The sequence below is a fragment of the Arxiozyma heterogenica genome, assembly GCF_036370985.1.
Source record: "Arxiozyma heterogenica strain weizmannii chromosome Unknown scaffold_6, whole genome shotgun sequence".
Taxonomy (NCBI): Eukaryota; Fungi; Ascomycota; class Saccharomycetes; order Saccharomycetales; family Saccharomycetaceae; genus Arxiozyma; species Arxiozyma heterogenica.
Genome location: NW_027042659.1, coordinates 364,966 through 386,515, shown reverse-complemented (window position 1 = coordinate 386,515; position 21,550 = coordinate 364,966). Strand labels below are relative to the sequence as shown.

Here is a 21,550-nt window from a genome sequence, read left to right as displayed (position 1 = left end):
GTTAATGTATTAAACCAATGATAATATGATATATATTCGTACCATGACAAGAAAAAAAAAGGTTTATCTAACTTTTATATAGTACTAATTCCACTAATGTAATGATAACGTTATAAATCTTTTTCAATTTTTTTTTTTCTTTAAATTTTAGCAGATTACATGTATTCAGTTATATATTTATCATATCTATTATACCCATAGTGTTACTTCAATTGGAGTTTGATAAAACTTACAAAGGGATCACAACGAATGTACTATGAGATAAACAGTAAATGCTTGATTATACCTTATCGTTTAGTAATAGTCGCTATTATTTCAATCAATTAGAAAAATAATAGAATTATAAGACTTAAATGAAGAGCTAAATGATCTCAAAACATGTGGTTAGTTCACTTACAAAATGGATTCTGATATAATATTTTCTCTAGAAGTTTTCAAATAATCAATTCTCATATCAATCAAATCTACTGAATAGTCCTCCGTGAGTGATTCTCTCTCATTTCTAGCTTGACTATTTGATACCTCATAATGAGGGGGTGGGTATTTTACATCATACAAACTATTTAATTTAGTGATATTTGAAGAATCACACATTATTATAGAACTATTATTAATATAATTAACACTGGGCATATTTATATGATCATATATTTCTACTTTTGCATCATAAATATGATTCTCGTATGAAGATGGAAAAAGATCTTTCATTAATATATGAAAATTTGATATATCTATGTTGTTATTATTTTTAGAATAATAATTTGTTAAAGTACTACTATCACAAGGTAATGGCCCATCTGACTCAAGAGATGGCTCTGAAAAGTGTAGACTAGGTTCTTTAAAATAATTTCTTTGGACCATATTTACTGGAATAAAAGAAGAGATATAAAGATAAACTGGTAGGTGTAATTCAAACTGGCAAATCTTGTGATTAGGTAAAAGGACTTTTACATTCATCTCTAATTCATGTAAAATCGTTAATTTCTCCATAATTGAGCAATCTTGTGTCAGTTGACTTAAATTATTGGGTATGGGGAAAGAAAAACATTTGAAATGATTAATCCTTTGTTTAGTTGAATCTGTAGTGAATTTTGAAAAGAAATGTGGGTCTGAAACTTTTATATCATTGATTTTTCTTCTTTTGTTAACTACTTTATTCTTATGTTGATATTTAGAATACTCAATTAATTTGATAATGACATTCGTTATTTTGATATCATTATTTTTAGACTTTACTGTGCAGGAAATGTCTAATTTAGAGCCAATGGCGGCGATTTTCCATGGAAGTTCCACATGTATAGACATCTTATTTTTTGACTTTATTTCTACAAATTCCGAATTTTGGAAATCCAACATGTCCACACTTATAGTTCTAATAAACATGAGTTGTTTTGTTGCTGATAAATCAGGAAGTCCTTTACATTGCTGTATAGTTGCACATAATTGGTATGCTACAAACACATTAGGGTGATTATGAACACTTTCTGGTAAGTCTCCCGGCAAAACTGCGCTAAAAGATAATATATGCTCACCGGGGTCAAATATTAGTATATTCCGTTTGGGATGCTTATATCGTTCATTTATATCAGAAAAGAGACTTTTGAAAAAATTTGGGGTTTTATTAAAAACCTCATTTGCCATCTCATTACTACTTATAGGATTACTACACTTAAGTAATCCAAAATTTTCAATTTCATCCCAGCAATGCTGATAAAAATATGATTCTAACTTTATGAATTCTACTTCACGTGTTCTGTAGATTTTTTTTGCTGGGATAGGAACATTCAATCTTATTTTGCCCATTAACCTTATATAAATTTTGCGGCAATGTATTTTCTTGCAATTAGATAACCTTAATTTGCCAGAAAGAAATATTGGTGATGCCCTATCATGCTTTCCCCTAAGAAATAAAATACCATCATTTCCGATTTCTTCCAAATCGATCTTTAGATTGATCCCCATATCCTCGTCATGTGAATTGTCAAACAACGAGAAAACCATTGTAACATTTATTTATGTTACTTATTTTTCAGTTTCCTGTTTGATATTCTTGAGTCTCTGTAATATATAATCATATTGTATTTAGCCGCCAGCTATCATTGATATTAAATACATAAATAAACAGACATAAAATAGCATGAGAATATATTTAGAAGGAAAAGAAAAACCATGACATACGCGGCTAAATGTTGTAGATAGATAGAAGAAACATAAAAGAAGGAAGAAAAAGTAAAGACAGGAATAAATATATGTGGAGAGAATTAAGTATAACCACCAAATATATATATGTGTGTATGTGGCAGATAGAATAAACCAACATTTGACCTATATTGTTTCCTCTTTCTCATATGAAATGATTCACTCTACAGTTAGATCCGATTTTATATATCAATTATGGTCATTGAAATATGGTCTAGTAGTAAAAGTGTTGGTATCAACGAACGTGTAAGTATTTGACCATGTGTATCAACTGGATGTAATATTAGAACTTTCTGCAATTTGTTGTACTCTTTCATAATATCATCGAATAGGTTACGTTTCTTAGACTAGATGAATATGTGAATTTACTCTATATTGAATAAAAGTGACTTACTACATAGAGCACATTCTTCATCTCCTAAGGGATCAAAAATATATACCAATAAATACCCTTCTTCATCAATCAGATATATTTTTCTAACATTTATCCACTGTCGACTTTTACTGGATGTTCGATTATGTGGATATATGATTAGATAATCATCTTTCTGAATACGTTGTGCATCCCCCATAAATACCACTTTTGGTGATGTCTTAATATCATCTGGAATTTTACAAAATGCAGCATGTCTCTTTGGAGATAGATTTGACGTGGCCTCATATATGAAATATTTAGTAAATTGTTTAGATGCTTCCTTGGTTATTGTTCTTGATGAAACTTTTAATAATTCTTTTATATTACGTGGATATTTTACATCTTGTATTTCATCAGACACTATTACAAAATCTTCTTCATCTAATTCTGATATATTACTTAAATCATGTAATTTATCAATTTCTGAATTTATTGAGTTATTGGATGTGCTATTGCTGTTGTTATCAATCAAAATTTCTGATTTACGTTCAATAGAAAATATATGGATTTTGTGGCTTGAACTACCCACAATTAAATATTTATTATCTTTACTAAAAGAGATACACTTAATTGTGGTTGGGTATCTTCCCCGTCGAAATTGACAAATTCTTTCTCCAGTAGAAACATCAAAGACTCTTATAATCGTGCCAAGTTTAGATGCAGTAGCAAGTAGTGATCCATCATCACTTAAAGTAATAACTTGGAGTCTCCGCTTATGCGCTTCTATCACTAGATAAGGCTGTAGTTTATTTAGATCGAATATCAAAACATCACCAATGAAATCTTTGTCATTACTATATGGAGATGCATCTGAATTATCATTATTAAATTCAAAATTTTTCGTGTAGGATGTATCGACAGATGAAAAGGAAGTATTTTTTAAGATATGCTTGGGGGATATTTCTGTATTAAATTTTCTATTCTTTTTAGTTATGTTATGTGATTGATTTTGCCTTTTTGTGATATTTGTTTCATTTGTAATTTTGCAGATAGGATACGCCAATAATTTATTTATTTGATTATATGAAACTGCTATTGTATTCTTATTAATATTCAACCCTTCTATAACATGTAATAACTTCATGTTACATAGCCTATAAATGTAGATTCGATCCGTTAAACTTACAATTAATTGATCTGATGTTATTCTTACCCATATAATCGTACTGGGATAAGTCAATCTACAAATACAGTTTAAATTAACCAAATTTATTAACAGTAGTTGTCTAGTAGAATAAGCTGGGTCCTCACCATTGCCAACCACAGCAATTAAAGAAGATGAATCGAAAAGTTCAGTTATACTATATTTTCCATTTGTTTCGCTGAAAACGAGTCTTAATGGATCTACATTAAATATGTTGTAACCGCCTTTTATAGTAGTAATAATAGATGTTCTATGTCGATTTATTCCTATATATGAGGAGCCATAGTTTTGCATCCCTTTATAGTATGTGTTACCGTCTTAAAATATATATGTATCACTTGTATTGATGTATTACCATAGTAAGTTAACAAGCACTAGTAGCTAAAGTACTTCTTTAACAAAATATAAATAGGAATGTACTTAAAATAAAACTTTTTTAAAACTTGTGCTCATATGATATTTTGACAGGGTCCACACTTTGGATTTTATGTTTAACTCTTTTTACTTTTTTTTTATGTATTTTTCTGTTTTTTACATGTCCGAAGATCCTTAAGGTTTACAAAAGTGAAATAGTAGTAAAGACCATAAAAAGGTCTAACAAAATAGTAGACTTTACACAACACATCATTTTATTAATACTACAGCAGAGCCTAATACTTGTAGTTTTACTATACTAAAATGGAATTTTAATACAAGTCTTAGTTTTGACCTTTTAGTAAATATAAGTTTTTTTCATTATTATCAATACAATTATTGCATAATCTTAGTTAAATTTGGAAGAAACTGATTTTATATTATAGAAAGTTCCAACAAAAATTTAATTATCTGAGGACAGATATTTGCTATTTAATTTAAGTATGTTGCACAACATTTGATTGATAAAGGAATCTTTTGAAATTATTAAAGATTTTTTACGAGTTCTGCATCCTACGTTAAGAAAATCTATAATATTAGGAAATTATCTATTTCGATCCTTTTTCAGATATCTTAACAGGATTATGGATTTCTCAATACTGTGATATAATATTCACTAAAATATTAAAATTAAAAACAACTGTTCTTCATCAAGTATTTACAGAGTATAACGATACCAACTTTAAATAAAGCTTCACTTTTGCCTTTTAATAACTATGTCTACTGAAAGAATGTCGGTAATATCCTATTTTATTGTCCTAATTTTTTTATTGAGTAACTTAAGCTGGATTAATGAGATAATTTCATTTTATCATTCCAGAAAATGGTTCATAAAATCACTAAATATTTTACAATCTGTAAATTTTACTTTGGAGGAAAACGTTACAAGAGAAGAGTAAGCTAAGCACGATTCATAAATGTCACAACAATCAAGGAGCAATAGTTATAATTACCCTTTATTTATCTTTGATTATTCTGATATTCAATTATTTAAAAATAATTACATATATTCTTGACACCAGGGATCTGGAACCATCAAAATGTATCTTTCCATAGCCTCCCTAAATCTATTTTTATATTGTTTTGGTGTAACAACAGTAGGTTGTTTAATTACTTTATTTCCACCTCCAACAAGACTTTTTTCCTTCACCCAACTTTCAAGTTTCTTATCCCAAGTAAAAGTTCTGATAAAATCAATAATACCTACTGTCAACACCATGCTGTCATTGTTGAGTCCAACAACTAAAGAGTAATCCATTACATTCATTTTAGCTAGAAATAATGTATCATTCCATAGAGAAGTTCTTAATAATTTCTTATCGTATTCTCTAACATATATTGGAGACTCATAAATATATTCCACCATATTTTCATCTAGAAGAACCTCATTTTCTTTACCAGTCTGCTCAACATGTCTGTTTCTCATTGAACCTTTCAAATCAAAAATTCTGCTTGGTTTATTGTCATAAAATAAATTTTCCATTATAATAATATCCATCTTATAATTCTTTGATAAATTTGGATTTTTAACTTGAATTTGATAAAATCCAAAAACTTTAGCCAAGGCGGTAGGCAAATCATGGAATATTGCTTGTGCCATATATTCAAAGTAACTTGGTGCAAATTTAATAAATGCATCTAACTCAGAGTGAGATAACTCTTTGATGACAAATCGTTCATCTAGAGTCTTTAAGAAGGTACTACCACTTTTACCACCAGATGAATCCCATTTAATGCATCTTGACAAGCTTTGTATAAAATTATTGTTGCAATTAGAAGTTCTTCTAAAAGCATCAAAATGTTCAGAAAAGAAAATTTTACACGACATTACTGTTGAATCATCTTCAAATTGATATCGAAGATGGACCGCAGTTTTTTTAGTCATAATCTGTTCTAAAATCTCTGGAGTTTCACTTAGCCGAAGTAAAATAGAGTTTTCTTCTTCTGTAGAATTTACATTTGTGGTATGAGATGCACTGGTAGTAGAATGATTTTCTGTGTCCAGAGTATATATACTTGTATTTTCAGTATTCTGTATAGAAGGTAAATTTTGTGAATATGCTTGGTATACAGCTAACATTCTTTCTTTATAATCTAGCATATTTAAACAAAATGCTGCTAAAGAAGAAGGTTCGTCTTCTCTTATAATTACATCATTATCGGCAAATACATGGTCAGTCGAGGAAATTGGATAAACTAAAGGCTTCCAAAGATACCCAGATCGATCTGCCCAAAAATTTGTTATAGCTTTCATTAACAAAGATTTTTCCGGCTGTACTACAATGCTTTCTTTTTTAGGAGGTTTGGTTTCAGCAGTGCTTCTAGAGGAGGATTCAGAACCTAACGATACGTGCTCTGGCAGTGTATTGTCTTCGTTATTTTCTTGGTTCCATACTTTTTCTCCCCAGCGAGTAATAGAATTTTCTAATTCATTCTCTAAATTGGCAGAAGTTTCTTTTTCCAATGTTTTATTATCATCTGTTATGATATTATCTGTCAATTGAAGTATGTTTTTATGATCGAAGACTTCATGGTCTTTTTGACTGCCTGGATCATGTAATGGCTCTGCAACAGCATCTTTAACATTCTTGTACACTTCGATAATTGGAGCAGATGATTGTAATTTATAATTCTTGTATTTATTTTTATCACCTCTTAGTCTTGTGAATTCTTTATGAAGTTCAGAATCTTTAGGAAGTGCATCTAAATGTATTTGATCGAAAAAAGATGCTAATTCCAGTACTTTTGAATTTTTCTTAGTTTTGTTTTCTTCCAAATCTATGGCAGTGCTTATGGATCCTTCTTCACTATTTAATGGTTCAGCTTCAGGACTATCATTATGTGGTTTCTGAATATTATCCTTTTGTTGAATCATCAGTGCATGTTTATAATTTTCAGATTGCTTGCCTTTTACAAGTGTGTTCTGGTCTCCTGTAGATGAGTTTCTATTACTTTTTTCTTTTTCATTAGTAGCTAATATTGTATCTGATGTTGTTGTAGTATTGTTATTAGTCATGTCCAACTCACTTTCTGTTGATTTAGGCTCTCCAAATAATTTTTTTAGCTGCTTTGATGTAATTCTAGTAATATCTCTTTCTGAAGGAAGATATTCTTTTTCAAATAAATTAAAGTCATTATCCCAATCGGCTGCATAGTCACATACAATTTTTAATAAACGATTCAATTGCAAGTGTTGATCACCTGGATATCTTTGATACAGAGATTCTAGGTCTGAGAATAATGTTTTCTTTTCTTGGTATACTTTTTGTTTCATTTCATTGATTTTATTCTCGGCATTTTGTTTTTTACTATGATGTATACTATCAAGTGTGACATGTTCTAATCTGTCCACAACACTGTCATAGAACATATTTATTTTATCTAAAATCTTATAGTAATTTTCAACCTTAAATTTTATATCAATATTGGGTTGCCATCTCATTCTTACAGGAGGAGTATTGACCTCATGTATATCTAAATCTGAATATTCCATCCTTATTACTAAATCACCATAACTAAAATACTTGACATGGTCCTTAGTAAAATCATGTGAGCAATTTCCAATATCGGATAGACTTCCCTTCTTGCTCCAGAACATAATTTCTAAGTACTTACCAAAAGAATAATTCCATGTTTTCTCACTTATTTGTAAAATAGGTGTAGAAGTCCCACAGTTTTTACAATAACTCCAAGTTAAGATAATATTTTTAAGTTTAGGAAGTTTTGTTTGGAATTTTTCAATCATAATATCGACTTTACCAGTACCATGAACATAACTCCTGTAATGATCAAACAGATAACTGTTACAACCTTGTTCACAAGGATAATGTGCTGTAAGTACAATATTTTCAATCAGTTGGCCTATTGAAATATCAGTGTCCCAAAAATAGTCGATGTTAACCAACTGTGGACCAATACATGGAGTTGCAGTCTTCGTTGAAACCATCGAATACAAAACAGTAATAGCTTGATGAGAACCAGTACCTAACATATTATGTGATAATGAATAGAACACTTCCCATTGTTTACATCTTTTTTTGAAAGTAGCTTGTAAGTCTTCAATCCTTTTCTGTTGCAAAAAACTAGTAATATATCTCATATCTTTAAATGTAAGTGTGGATTCGATGCCCAATTCCTTGATTTCTGGGTGATTTATGGATATATCCTTATCTTCCAATGCTGCCTGTTGTTCCTGTCTATGTTTAATTTCGGCTTCAAGTTCTCTCGCCTTGCTTAAAAGAAAAGGCATTGAAAATTCAACAGTAGGTGATGTCGTTAATATTCGATGGCTAAATTTTTCTAGGAATTCAAAATAATAGCCATCAAAAATACTCATGCGTTTTTGTTTGCTTTTTTCAAGGTAAAAGGACGATGAAAGTTGAATAAAGTTATCATTAAAAAAGGAACTCTCTAACTCTAAAGCAAATACAACATAAACCATAAATTCTGCAACATGTTTAATTTTTTCTAAATTTTCATTACAGTCACCTCTGAGCAAAAGTGTTCCTCCCAAATCACTATTACAACCTTTCAAAAAAGTATATGTGTTACTAATATTTCCATATATATAAGTTTTGACTTGAAATGAGCCACATTCTCCCATCTTCACATTGGATGCTAATTTATCAATAGAGACAGCAATATCAGCTTCAGTTAGTCTTGCAATTCTTTCTATAATTTGGGGCTTTATGTTATATTGGACGGTGACGCCAGCTTTTAAAAGTAAATCTAGCGCATATCCGCTAACATTAGCACCTACGAATATGATATCAGGATGCAATGAAGTTAATCTAGAAACCAACTTGTTTAAATATTCCTGTTCTTGGGCAAGTACTGTTTCAAGACTTAAAAAATGATTTTCATTCTTTTGATATTCTAAAGGAAACATGATTAATAAAATTCTGGGATTATCAATGTATGAACGCATTAATTTATTAGGTAAAGCTTTTGAAAACACGATTCCATTCACATATTCTGATTGTTCTATTGTACCGCCAGCTATTCGTTTTATTTTGACATACTTCTGCCTATAATCTAAAGTGTTTGAATCCCGAGCACTCAAGGTAATAAATTGTACTTTCTTTAAAAGAACTTCTTTAAATACAGTTTCCCATCTTTCCTTACCTTTAATATCCTGATCAGCTAATACTTGCTTTAAAAGCAAGTGCATATGAACCGTAGCAACTTCATTGAGTAAATTTTTTTTAAAACTGTATGTACTACTTGTTCTATGAGGATGATGCAATGAAATACTGGATAGTCGCTTCCATTGTGTGTTAACATTATTTGTTTTTGAGTGCCGTGCATTTAAAATAGTTTCACGTTTCTCGAGAATAGCATTGCTTTTAGAAATTTCATCAATAAGATCATCAGTATTATTAGCAGAATTTTTATGAGAATTGGTATCTTCTAAAAATTTATTTCCTGCATCATCGTCGGTAACAACTGATAAAAGATTGGGAGCACTCATGCCCAAACGTTCAAAATCATGATGATAGAATATTTTATTTCTGTTTTTGGTTCGTCTATTCTGAATTCTTTTTAATGAGGCCTGTGCTCTTTGTAATGACCTGGATGAATTTCTAGTTGATCTTATAGGATTTGTCGCTACTGGAAGATCATGTAAAGAAGAGTATATTGACATTGTACCTTCATCTTCAAGACTGTTGTCACTACCACTTGAATCATATCTTAATTCTGAATTTCTTGCATCGTCTACATGTACGAGATTGTCTTGAATCAAGTTTCTATCCTTAGGTGCATCTTTTTTGAAATTAAACTGGAACTTAAAATTTTTGTTAGTTAAATTGCCAATTATTGTGCTAGCAGTCTTAATACCATCTTTTTGGGGTTCTGTGTTGTTATATATTTCTGGTTGCTGCTGGTTATCAAAAGTTTGTGAAAATGGGCTTGTTTTATTTCCTGAGCCAACATAATTTAAAAGAGATTTTCGTAAGGAGTTCATACTTGGAATGCGCTTGTGACGATTTTCAGAAGGTGATAGAGAATAATATTTTTCAGAGGACCCTGCATTTTGATATTTCTTATGCTTCGAACGGTATTGTTTGGGTAGCATATCGACATCTCTAATAGTGTAGCGTTCGTTATTATTTGAATAGCTGGGGGTATTGAAGGTATAATATTTATTTTTTTTTCTATCAGAGCGATTTCTATCAAAACCAATTTCCAGTGATCCTCCTTGTTTAGTGGCAGGAATTGCCATTTTAGGAGGTGGTGAAGGAGTCATGACAAATAGTTTAGAGTCTTCATCAGCAGTAATGATACTTCGGACATCATCCTGGTTCAATAATATGATTTCTTTTTGTCGTTTTTCGGTAGGTTCAGAGACTGATAAAGACAATCCACTGTTTAGAGATATTGAATGATTATCGTCTGAAGAAGTATTGCTATCACTGGATATAGAATTTCTATCTTTAATTTTTTCGTATGAGAGTTTTTTTTGGGATAAAATTCCACTCTCGTTAAGATGATTGTTATTTTCTACAATTGCATCGTCAAGTTCATCTTCTTCATCACTAGAATCCATATAAGTGTTAATATGTTCAAAACAATTGTAACAAACACGCATCTTACCGGTGTAACCTAGTCGTTCCCCGTCCATTAGTAAAGAACAAGCATGACAAAATATCTGACCACATATTCTACAATGGTGTTTTCTCCTAAAAGTAGTAAATGGTTTCCCACAAGAAAAACACTCTTTAGCACTTTCATCCTTCATCCAATATTCTTTTGAAATAAGAGGTCGCTTTTGTTTAAGGTCTGTTTTATTTTTTTGAGCATGGTAGAAACCAAATAAAAAACTCCTTGATAGTGATGTTGTCATAGATGAGGATCTACTTCGAGTAGAGAACCTGTCTTCCAAGTCTAATAGTCTTTGACTATTTGGATTTCTAATAGGTATTGCCTTCACAGTGGATTTAGATGCATAAGTACTAGATCTATTTACATTCATGGAATCACTTTTAATGGGGAATATATGTTTAGAATGTATTGAGTTCATACTATCATTAATTTGTGTGGTTCGGTGTTTATTTACATCTGGATGGAATATTGATAACTGGGAATTTGTGGTAGTTAATTGATTACTTGGATCTGATGTTTGAAATCTTATTGAGTGGATATTATTATTGTCAATTTTTACAGAAGAGGTTGTATTGATATTTATAATATTTTCTGGCAGAATGCTATCTACTTTTTTGCCTACAACTAAATTCATAGTTAGGTCATTGCCGCTGTTATTGTTACGATTATTGACTTTCTTGTCATTATAATCTGTCTGGATCTGGTTTAACGCAGTCTCAGAAGCAGAAGTATGATCCTCAAAGTTATCCCCAGCAATAGCAACATTTTTAATATCTTGATTTCCATTCAATAATGGGGGACTTTTCTTCCTATGTACCTGATTATTGAATTGTTTATCGAGTACACCTTCTATATGAAGATTATCTAATTTTGTAGGTATACTTATATCACTCAATACTGGATTTGTATCAACATCAGTGGTAGTTGTTGTTGTTAATGACACGTTTGGTCTTGACAGCATATCGGACATTAGGAGTACATTGCTAGTTCTATTTGTATTGGCGACATTATTGTATTCTGGAGTTTTTTGGAGTGTGGTAAGGTTTGAATCTGTTATTTGATTGGGCTTATTCTTGTTATGGTTGTCTGTATTGGTATTCTCAACATCTTTATCAATATTCATGTGATTATATGATAACCCCTTTAATAGAAAAGAAAAGAAAAGAAAGACTAAATAACTGTTATTATTATTCTTATTATTATTTTTGGCGTCAAGTTAGTCGAAGTGTTTATACTTATTTTTAATTGTGATGGGTTTTTTTTTAAGGATCAAGAGAGGACTGACTGGTGTAAATGTATAGTAGTTTTATTTTATTTTATTTTATTTTTTTGTTTTAGTTATATATGTCTTAATATGAATTTTATATTTACATTTCTTTTTTTAATAATAATTGGTTATATCCTAAGAAAAGAAATAATTAAGATATCAGAAAAAAAAAAAAAAAAAAAAAAAAAAACAATAAAAGCGATGTTGTGAAAAGATAGAAATGAGAAGATTATCAAATAATGGTAAGTATGAATATCTAATATAGTAAACAAACGGCATCGATCTAGACTAGTGACTATGAAACAGATCAATTGACAAATGTCTACTGTATTTTATGTTATTAACAATAAACACACACACACACACACATATATATATATATATGTATAAATCAAAAGTCATTAAAAGATAGATACAAGGATTTTTTAGGATTGTGGATAAAGTGTATTTTGAAATGCTTGTCAGGAAAGATATGTTAGCCAATTTTGTTTTATGTTTATTTTTTTAATAACCTTTTGTGTTGGGTTAAGAAACAAATATGAAATAAATGAGAACAACATGAAATATTACGATGAAACATTATGTGTGGAGCTTTCTTTAACAGACAATAATGAGGATAATCTGTTATTACCGTTTAATACGACAAGGGTTCCAGGGAGTGAGGAATCAATGTTAATCCAGAATTTCATTCAAGATTTTTATCGGAAGAAAATGGTAAACAAAGATTCAGAGGGCTTGGATCTTTATATTGATCAGTTTTCTGAAAATGGACATATGTTTACTAATATTGTTTATACATTGAATGCGTATGCAGAGCGATTTATTGTTCTTGCAGCCCATTATGATAGTAAGGTGTTACCGGAGGGATTTGTTGGAGGGATGGATAGTGCTGTTCCATGTGCGATACTTATGTATGCGTCAAAATTTGTTGATCGATTATATTCCACAGATAAATTAAATATAAGACGGGATATGGGGATAAAGATGATATTTTTTGATGGAGAAGAAGCATTTGGGGAATGGTCCAGCAGCGATTCCCTATATGGATCACGCCATCTTGCCAAAAAATGGACAGAGATCGGACTTATAAATAAAATAGAGACATTTGTTCTGTTGGATCTCATAGGTAGTAAAGGTAATCAAAGTATTCCAAGTTATTATAGAAAGAGTCATAGACATTATAGATTACTAAGTGATATTGAGGACGCATATTTAAGATCTGCGTATGGGATTGAGACCAAATTGCATAAAGAATTGGATATAAACGATAGAGGGTTTCTACATATGAATCAGATTATTATTGATGATGATCATTCGCCATTTTGGCACCAAGGAGTATCTACGTTGCATTTAATACCTAATCCATTTCCAAGCAATTGGCATACTTTAGACGATGATTTTGAACATCTGGATCAAGGAAGTATTAATAAGTGGGCCATTATGGTATGTGAATACTTGTATGCCAATTTAATTCTTTCCTGAATACTCGATTTTGGCATGAAACGCGGACAGCTTCGAAAAAGAATAAAAAAAAAAAAAAAAAAAAAAAAGGAAGAAGAAGTTTTTATCAAAAAAATCATAACATGAGAAAATCATTCGTTTTCTTATTGTTTGTTTATTTCTCTTGTCTTTTGTCTTTTATGGCACACAAACGTCGGACCTTATTCCCTTATTTCCCCTGTAAGGTGTTTTTGTTTTGTTTTTCCTGTACGTAATTGTAATATTTTTTTTCCGTTATTACTATTATTATTATTAATTCAATAACAATAAAAAAAAAAAAAATAAAAAAAAAAAAATAAAAAATAAAAATAAAAAAAAAAAAATAAAAAATAAAAAATAAAGAAAAAAACGAGGAGAAAGAAGGAGAAATTAGGGGAGACACACAGATGATATAACGCGACAAATCTGCAACGCAAATGTTTAACGAATCGCCGTGGACTAACGTAATGTCAGAAAAATCTGTTGGTGTGTGTTATATGAACATAATATAGCATTATACACTGCAGGAGAGAAGCTTTTTCTCTCTTTCTTTTTTGGTTTCGTTCTGGGTGTCTTTCTTCTTTTGTAAACAAAGTGTTGCGATTGATGGGGTTTTAATCTTTTTTTTTTTTTTTTTTTGACAACACGGGTTGACTGACTGAATGACTTGATACTTTCTTTTCACACACACACAAAAAAAAAAAAAATAGATACATCTACACTTACATCTACAAAGATATACGGATATATATATATATAATTGTTGTTGTCGTTGTTGCTATGAAAAACGATACATCTCTCTTTTTGTCTTTTTCTTTTCTTCTATAGTAAAGCAATAACCAACACACTATAAGAATTTTTTCCCTTTTTTTTTTTCAGTTAATAAAAGAATACTACTTTAAGTTATGTCAAATAATACAAAGGTGTTCAGCAGACAAGTGACCTCAGATGATTTTATTAATTTATCTGACCCACCTAGGCCTAAGGAATCTCCTTTTGTGTCAGAATCCATCACACCTAACGGATCATATATTCAAGACGCAAGGAGACCCCGTACGTTACAAAGACGCAGATCTACAAATTATACAGATGCGTTGAATCTAAGAAAAATGAATCAACTAAGAGAACAAACGATAAACCATAACAGTTTGGAAGAAAATAAACATTACACTCCCGCTTACGGTCATGAACAGGGTTATTTGACTCAGAAAATGGATTATGAAGATATAAAACACGATATTCAAAGTTGGCAAGACTACTATGACGACCACAATATGAATTCTGATTCTACTATCGATATGGGGGATCGTGTTCAACATAAACATAAGGAGACCAAAGGAAAACCCGTTGATGTCCCATCACAACCTATGCAACTGTTTAAGGGTGATTATTTGGACAATGAAAATGATAGGTCTGCAACTTTACCTTCCATGAATAGCAATAAAAATAGCAGCGGTGGGTACACCACAAGAGATTTGCCCTCAAAACCACAAATGTTTAGACGCCGTTCTTCATTCGAATATGAAGACTTTAAAAAAGACATTTATGATAGATTAAAATTCTTCGAAGAATAGATAACGCTTAATATAGTTCGCTTTCGAGTATATGAAGAAACAAAAAAAAAGAAATGGCTTGTTTAGATTACGCATAATCTTTAAATTCATATACATATATATATATATATATATACATATGTTCATTCTAACATTTTATTTGTTATTATGTTTTTTAAAAGAAACCATAAAGTGTCTGAATAACTAGTTACAATAACCCCTTATGGCTATAACATCTAAATAACAATCACTCCCTCAGCAATTAACAATCCACACAGATATAAGATAATAGGTACACCCCTATATAACAGTGCTTTTTTATTTTTTTTTTTTTTTTGAGCAATGTTGTACCTTGAATATATCTTATTTCATTCATTTGTTCGATTTTCATTAATGTTATTTCTACATGAATGATAAAAAAAAAAAAATAAAATAAAATAAAATAAAATAAAATAAAATAAAATAAAATAAAAAAAAAAAAAAATAAAAAAATAAAAAAATAAAAAAAAAAAGAGAGAAAATATAAGATTTGTTGCAGTGAGAAATTACTTTTAAAAAACAAAACAGATGATAGTAGTTAATTTATTGTTACTAGAATAAGTTAAAGTAGGACACATATATGTTTAGAAAAGTGTGCTATTAACCACAAAGAGCTAGTATATATTGAATAATGGTTTCTATTGGTTCTCAAGTTCGTAAAGCGGCTTCTACAATTGATCCGATTGTTACAGAATATGCAGTAGGCTATTTCAACCATTTATCAAAGGCTACATTTGATGCAGTCCAGAGCAAACAACTGAATTTACCCAAAGAAATAGATTTTATCCATGATTTACTTTTAAATGCAGGAGCCTCTAAAGATGCTGTTGATAAGCTGGCCGAGAATATTTTGAATGAATTATCTTTGCAACTAAAAGAAAATCAAGCTAAGTTGGAGATTACAGGTGATACTTCAAAGAGGTTATTAGATATCAATATCTTACAATCTCATAATGAAAAGGCCAACATTAATACCTCTTTGAATTTATTAGGCGTTAATAATGATATTGAACACACCGGTAGAAAGATGGAGACTAGAGTTGATTTGAAAAAATTGGCTAAGGCTGAACAGAAGATTGCAAAGAAAGTGGCAAAGCGAAATAATAAATTCGTTAAATACGAAGCTTCTAAATTAATCGACCAACAAAAGGAGGAAGATTACGACTCATTCTTCTTGAAGATTAATCCACTGGATTTCGGTTCTGCTGCTGGTAAATCTAAAGATATCAAGATTGATTCCTTTGATTTGTATGTTGGTGATGGTCAAAGAATTCTATCAGATGCTCAATTAACATTGAGTTTTGGACATAGATATGGTTTGGTCGGTCAAAACGGTATCGGTAAGTCCACTTTATTAAGAGCTTTATCTAGGAGAGAATTAAACATTCCAAAGCACGTTTCAATCTTGCATGTTGAACAAGAATTGAGAGGAGATGATACTAAAGCTTTACAAAGTGTTCTTGATGCTGATGTTTGGAGAAAGCAACTGTTACATGAAGAAAATAAGATTAATGAAAGATTGAAAGAGATTGAAACCTTAAGATCTGAGTTTGAAGAAGATTCCCTAGAAATAAAGAAATTAGATAATGAACGTGAAGATTTAGACAATCATTTGCTTCAAATTTCAGAAAAACTAGCCGATATGGAATCTGATAAAGCAGAAGCAAGAGCTGCCTCTATCTTATATGGTTTAGGTTTTAGTACAGAAGCTCAGCAACAACCAACTAATTCTTTCTCTGGTGGTTGGAGAATGAGATTATCATTAGCGAGAGCATTGTTCTGTCAGCCAGACTTGTTGTTACTGGATGAACCTTCTAATATGTTGGATGTTCCATCTATTGCATATTTGGCAGAGTATCTAAAAACATATCCTGCTACCGTTCTTACAGTTTCCCACGATCGTGCATTTTTAAACGAAGTTGCCACTGATATTATCCATCAACATAATGAACGTCTTGACTATTACAGAGGTCAGAATTTTGATACTTTCTATAAAACTAAGGAAGAACGTAGAAAAAATGCACAAAAGGAATATGAAAACCAAATGGCTTATAGAAAGCACTTACAAGAATTTATTGATAAATATAGATATAATGCAGCTAAATCTTCCGAGGCTCAGTCAAGAATTAAGAAATTGGAAAAATTACCTGTATTAGAACCGCCTGAGGAAGATAAAACTATTAATTTCCACTTCCCAGATTGTGAAAAATTATCTCCCCCTATTATTCAATTACAAGATGTATCATTTGGTTATGACGAGAAAAACCTATTGTTAAAGGATGTAAATTTGGATGTGCAAATGGACTCTAGAATTGCCTTAGTAGGGGCTAATGGTTGTGGTAAAACTACATTGCTAAAGGTCATGATGGAGCAATTAAGACCACTTAAAGGTTATGTTTCTAAGAATGGTAGGTTACGTATTGGTTATTTTACGCAACATCATGTTGACTCTATGGATTTAACTACATCTGCCGTAGATTGGATGTCTAAGACATATCCAGGCAAAACAGATGAAGAGTACAGGCGTCACTTGGGTTCTTTTGGTATTACAGGTACACTAGGTTTACAAAAAATGCAATTATTATCTGGTGGTCAAAAATCTCGTGTTGCTTTTGCAGCTTTGTGTCTAAATAATCCACATATTCTTGTTTTGGATGAACCTTCCAATCACCTGGATACTACTGGTTTAGAGGCATTAATTGATGCTTTGAAGAACTTTGCAGGCGGTGTATTAATGGTATCTCATGATATATCTGTGATTGATGAGGTTTGTAATGAAATTTGGGTGTCTGAGAATGGTACTGTTAAAAGATTTGACGGTAATATCTATGATTATAAGGATTATATTCTTGCATCAGCTAATGAGGCTGGTGTTGTTAAACATCATTAGAATCATATGTTTAAATTATTGTTAAAGTATGTAGTACTTATATTACTATATATAGGTGTATTGAAATAGTATATTGTTGACAGATTTTGTTACCCTTTATCTAAGCATGTACTTACATTGCTTCTTTCTATTATTTAGCAGTAATAAAAAAGATATAACGACTTTCAAGTTATGAAGAAGAAAAATTTTTGAAATGGACTGTTAGCTTTTGTTTTTTGTTGTTAAGAGATAGAAGCGTTACTATTCACAATATTAAAATATGTAGGTTGCAAAAAGAAATGATTCTATTTTATAATCACCTTGAGATAAAGTTGAAATGATTGTGTAGAAAAAAATATATTGGTAATTTTTCAGTTATAAATATAATTAAAGACAATATTGATTTGATAAAGTTTTACTAAAGCTAAATACTTGAAAATAAAATGTGAAAGGATTGGAAAAAAATGGAAGTAATGATATATCCTGTATAAAATAAATTCTATGAGGAGGGTAGTTTAATCCATAAAGAAGCATAATAATGTAGCAACAAATTTGCAACAGCGCATCAAGTTTTTAAGTAATATATAGTAACACTGGTATGTAACTTCAAAAATATGAAGAACTGAAGAATAGATATTATTTGCATTATTTTTTATCTGGTAGATTCTTGTTGTTTACAACTTGAATCAATTTTTGTATTAAATTTAAAAAAATGATATAATTTTGAAAATTATCCACAATATGGAAGTTCATAATTTATTTTATATACAAAAATAAGGATATAGAAAACATTCTAAGGGGATGCCTAACTAACAATTACTTTTTAATAATAAATATTTTTGTTGTTTCGATAATACTTTTGAAATTATTTGTATTAATAGTTGAAGACAGTTACTCATTGTGAAATGTTGAGAATTTCTTACTAAGGTGAACGCTTGAGGCCTTTTAAAAATAATTGTATAAACAGTTTTTATAGTGTACATATTGACATTAAGTATTTATTGAAATTGAACATTCCAAAATACATTGTAAAGGTTATTAAAAGCAATCTACTAAAATATGGATATTAATTATATATATAAACACTTAAAAATTACATAATTGGTGGATTCTAACTATTAAATAGATTAGTCTTGGATATTCGTCTTGTTCTTCTTTCTAACCTATTTGATAGAATACGAGCATTAATGCTAATAATTACCTCCGGCACTATCTCTCAATAATCAAGGGTCCCTTAAGTAAGCTTCTTAGTAATTTACTACCAATGTCTATCCGACAATCATATGTTCGTTTGAATACACTCACAACCTTGGGCCCAGAGTTTCGATTGTTCCAAGTCCTTCGTCTTGGCATTAAGCGTTACCCGCAGACTACTTATTTCAGGATTTCCAGATAGGGCTTTCTACTATGTTATTAGCTTATCTGTAACTATAAATAAAAATAATCAATGAATCTATTTTGTTTAAAATATATATTTTTTACAGAAAAGGAGAACCTAAGAAACAAAAAGAAGACCTTCCAACACCATCAATTAATATCCTTTTGGTTTTTGTAGGAACAAAGGAATACTGTTGAAATAGAATGTTCTATGATAAAATAGATAAAACAATAAGATTTTAACAGACACTAAACGATAAATTGTTGAGTAATAATTGTTGAGAGGTCACCAAAAGTTGTTGAGTTTGTTTATTAAATATCTTACTGTTCGTAGAGGAAAATGGCTGAATGTTAACATATATAAAGCCAAGGATTTCATCATACATTATTTTTATCTTATTTACAATCTTTGTATATTATTATTTCTATGTTGTATATAGAGAAAGAAAGTGAAGAACTTTATTATAATTTTGTATACTAAATCTGTTTAATATAATATTGAGAATGTTTACTATATATCCAATGAAGAAAGGCGCTCATTCTCAACAAATACATTATCCATATTTACATTCAAATTGTATATATTTTAATGAATCTCAAAATATTTTCTTTTTTGAGAATGAGCACTTGAGTTGATTAGATATATAGTAAACATTTTCAATATTATAATTAGATAGATATAATGTACAAAGTTATATTAAAGTTCTTCAGTTTCCTTATCTATCTATGATAGCTAGATAATAATGCACAAAAGATAAACAAGGGAAAAAATACGACATGAAAAAGCATTGACTTTATACATTTTTATATCTGACACAGCTGGTCTACATGCAACACCAATTTATTGATATGTTTTGCTTGCATCTATTGATAAGCAAACAATACATTCTCCACATTTTGTTATCAATTTATATTTGTTAAAATTTAATTGGTCTATTCATTGATTTTAGAACATTCAATTTCAACATTCTTATTGTGATAAAGTGAATAAATAAAGAAACAATAAGAATCACAGTTAATTTTTTAATGTTTATTTGTAATGTACATTAACAATATAATAATTTATAATAATTGATACTGGTATAAAAGATAATACTTAATAGAAACACATATTTCAAGAACACTTATTTTATACTTTGAAATATATTTCAATCTTCAAAGGCTTCTTAAACACTGTGATTATGTTCGTTAGTCATTTTTCACATTTTGTAAAAAAGATAAGTGGCAAATTAGTCTTTATTGATTAGTTGTAAAGTGCAGTCAATATCAAATGAGTATTTTAATAAACAAGACAGTGATTGTTATAATCGGTAAGGCAATTACTATATGGTGTTTTATATAGTAAACAAGTATATCGAGCTTATATATATCTTTTAATTATTCTTGTTCTTATTGCTATACTTACTCATATATAATTTATCTATATAAGAGAAAAGTTACGGAAGATGGTTTATCTTCAAAAGTTATTGTCCTTTCACATATTTCTGACTTGATCAACTATTCAATCTGGGGTCTTAATGAATTTGTAATTCACGCCCCAATTTATTAATTATAATAAATTGGTCGAACCTTAATGAATATTTGAATCAATAGATTGTGGTGGTACAATAGCAAATATATATGAACACAGTGTACATAAATATAGTATGTTATGGTAGCGCAGCAACAGAGGTATGTAAACATGCTGTACAAGAACAGGTGGCAAATCCACAAGTTATACCTAAAACACCATAAATAACTCTGGATTCAACTAGAATCTTATATAATCTCAGTACTTTTAATCACTTTATTTTTTCAAAAACATGAGTTGTTTGGAGGGTTGGCCGAGTGGTCTAAGGCGGCAGACTTAAGATCTGTTGGACGGTGTCCGCGCGAGTTCGAACCTCGCATCCTTCACTTTTTGGAAATTTTTTAAATGCAAAAATGTTCCGTAAAGGCAAATGAATAACTAACACACAAAGAGTTCTAGAACCATATCTTCACATTTTAAACTAATACATTATCTTTGTGATGATCTGAGTGATGAAGAAAAAAACATATGTGCATATACACATTCTTAATACCAATTATGAGTTCATAATTTAAAGTAAATTTATCTAAACTAACCATTGGTTGTACTTAAATCAAAGCCTAATCGCTTTTGTTTAGGGGCTTTTAATCACCAAAAATAGTTGGCCTTTTATTTTTAATT

General features: G+C 30.0%; 6 protein-coding genes and 1 non-coding gene across 7 annotated transcripts; 4 read left to right on the top strand and 3 right to left on the bottom strand.

The window, feature by feature from the left end:
• Positions 1-393: 393 nt before the first annotated feature.
• Positions 394-2,001, bottom strand: PWA37_004602 (uncharacterized protein; the record flags this gene model as incomplete). The annotated part of the gene is made up of 1 exon (XM_064861082.1): positions 394-2,001. The coding sequence occupies one exon, from the start codon at positions 1,999-2,001 to the stop codon at positions 394-396; it is 1,608 nt and encodes a 535-aa protein (XP_064717322.1).
• Positions 2,002-2,564: 563 nt separating this feature from the next.
• Positions 2,565-4,052, bottom strand: PWA37_004601 (WD40 repeat domain-containing protein; the record flags this gene model as incomplete). The annotated part of the gene is made up of 1 exon (XM_064861081.1): positions 2,565-4,052. The coding sequence occupies one exon, from the start codon at positions 4,050-4,052 to the stop codon at positions 2,565-2,567; it is 1,488 nt and encodes a 495-aa protein (XP_064717321.1).
• A 1,120-nt stretch (positions 4,053-5,172) lies between these two features.
• Positions 5,173-11,898, bottom strand: FAB1 (1-phosphatidylinositol-3-phosphate 5-kinase; the record flags this gene model as incomplete). Its single annotated transcript, XM_064861080.1, has 1 exon — positions 5,173-11,898. The coding sequence occupies one exon, from the start codon at positions 11,896-11,898 to the stop codon at positions 5,173-5,175; it is 6,726 nt and encodes a 2,241-aa protein (XP_064717320.1).
• A 636-nt stretch (positions 11,899-12,534) lies between these two features.
• Positions 12,535-13,524, top strand: PWA37_004599 (uncharacterized protein; the record flags this gene model as incomplete). The annotated part of the gene is made up of 1 exon (XM_064861079.1): positions 12,535-13,524. One exon carries the CDS (start codon positions 12,535-12,537, stop codon positions 13,522-13,524), a length of 990 nt encoding a protein of 329 aa, XP_064717319.1.
• A 902-nt stretch (positions 13,525-14,426) lies between these two features.
• IGD1 (Igd1p) lies at positions 14,427-15,095 on the top strand (the record flags this gene model as incomplete). The annotated part of the gene is made up of 1 exon (XM_064861078.1): positions 14,427-15,095. The coding sequence occupies one exon, from the start codon at positions 14,427-14,429 to the stop codon at positions 15,093-15,095; it is 669 nt and encodes a 222-aa protein (XP_064717318.1).
• Positions 15,096-15,744: 649 nt separating this feature from the next.
• Positions 15,745-18,003, top strand: GCN20 (putative AAA family ATPase GCN20; the record flags this gene model as incomplete). The annotated part of the gene is made up of 1 exon (XM_064861077.1): positions 15,745-18,003. The coding sequence occupies one exon, from the start codon at positions 15,745-15,747 to the stop codon at positions 18,001-18,003; it is 2,259 nt and encodes a 752-aa protein (XP_064717317.1).
• A 3,169-nt stretch (positions 18,004-21,172) lies between these two features.
• Positions 21,173-21,256, top strand: PWA37_004596. The gene has a single exon. It is a non-coding gene; the product is annotated as a tRNA-Leu (tRNA).
• Positions 21,257-21,550: the final 294 nt, after the last annotated feature.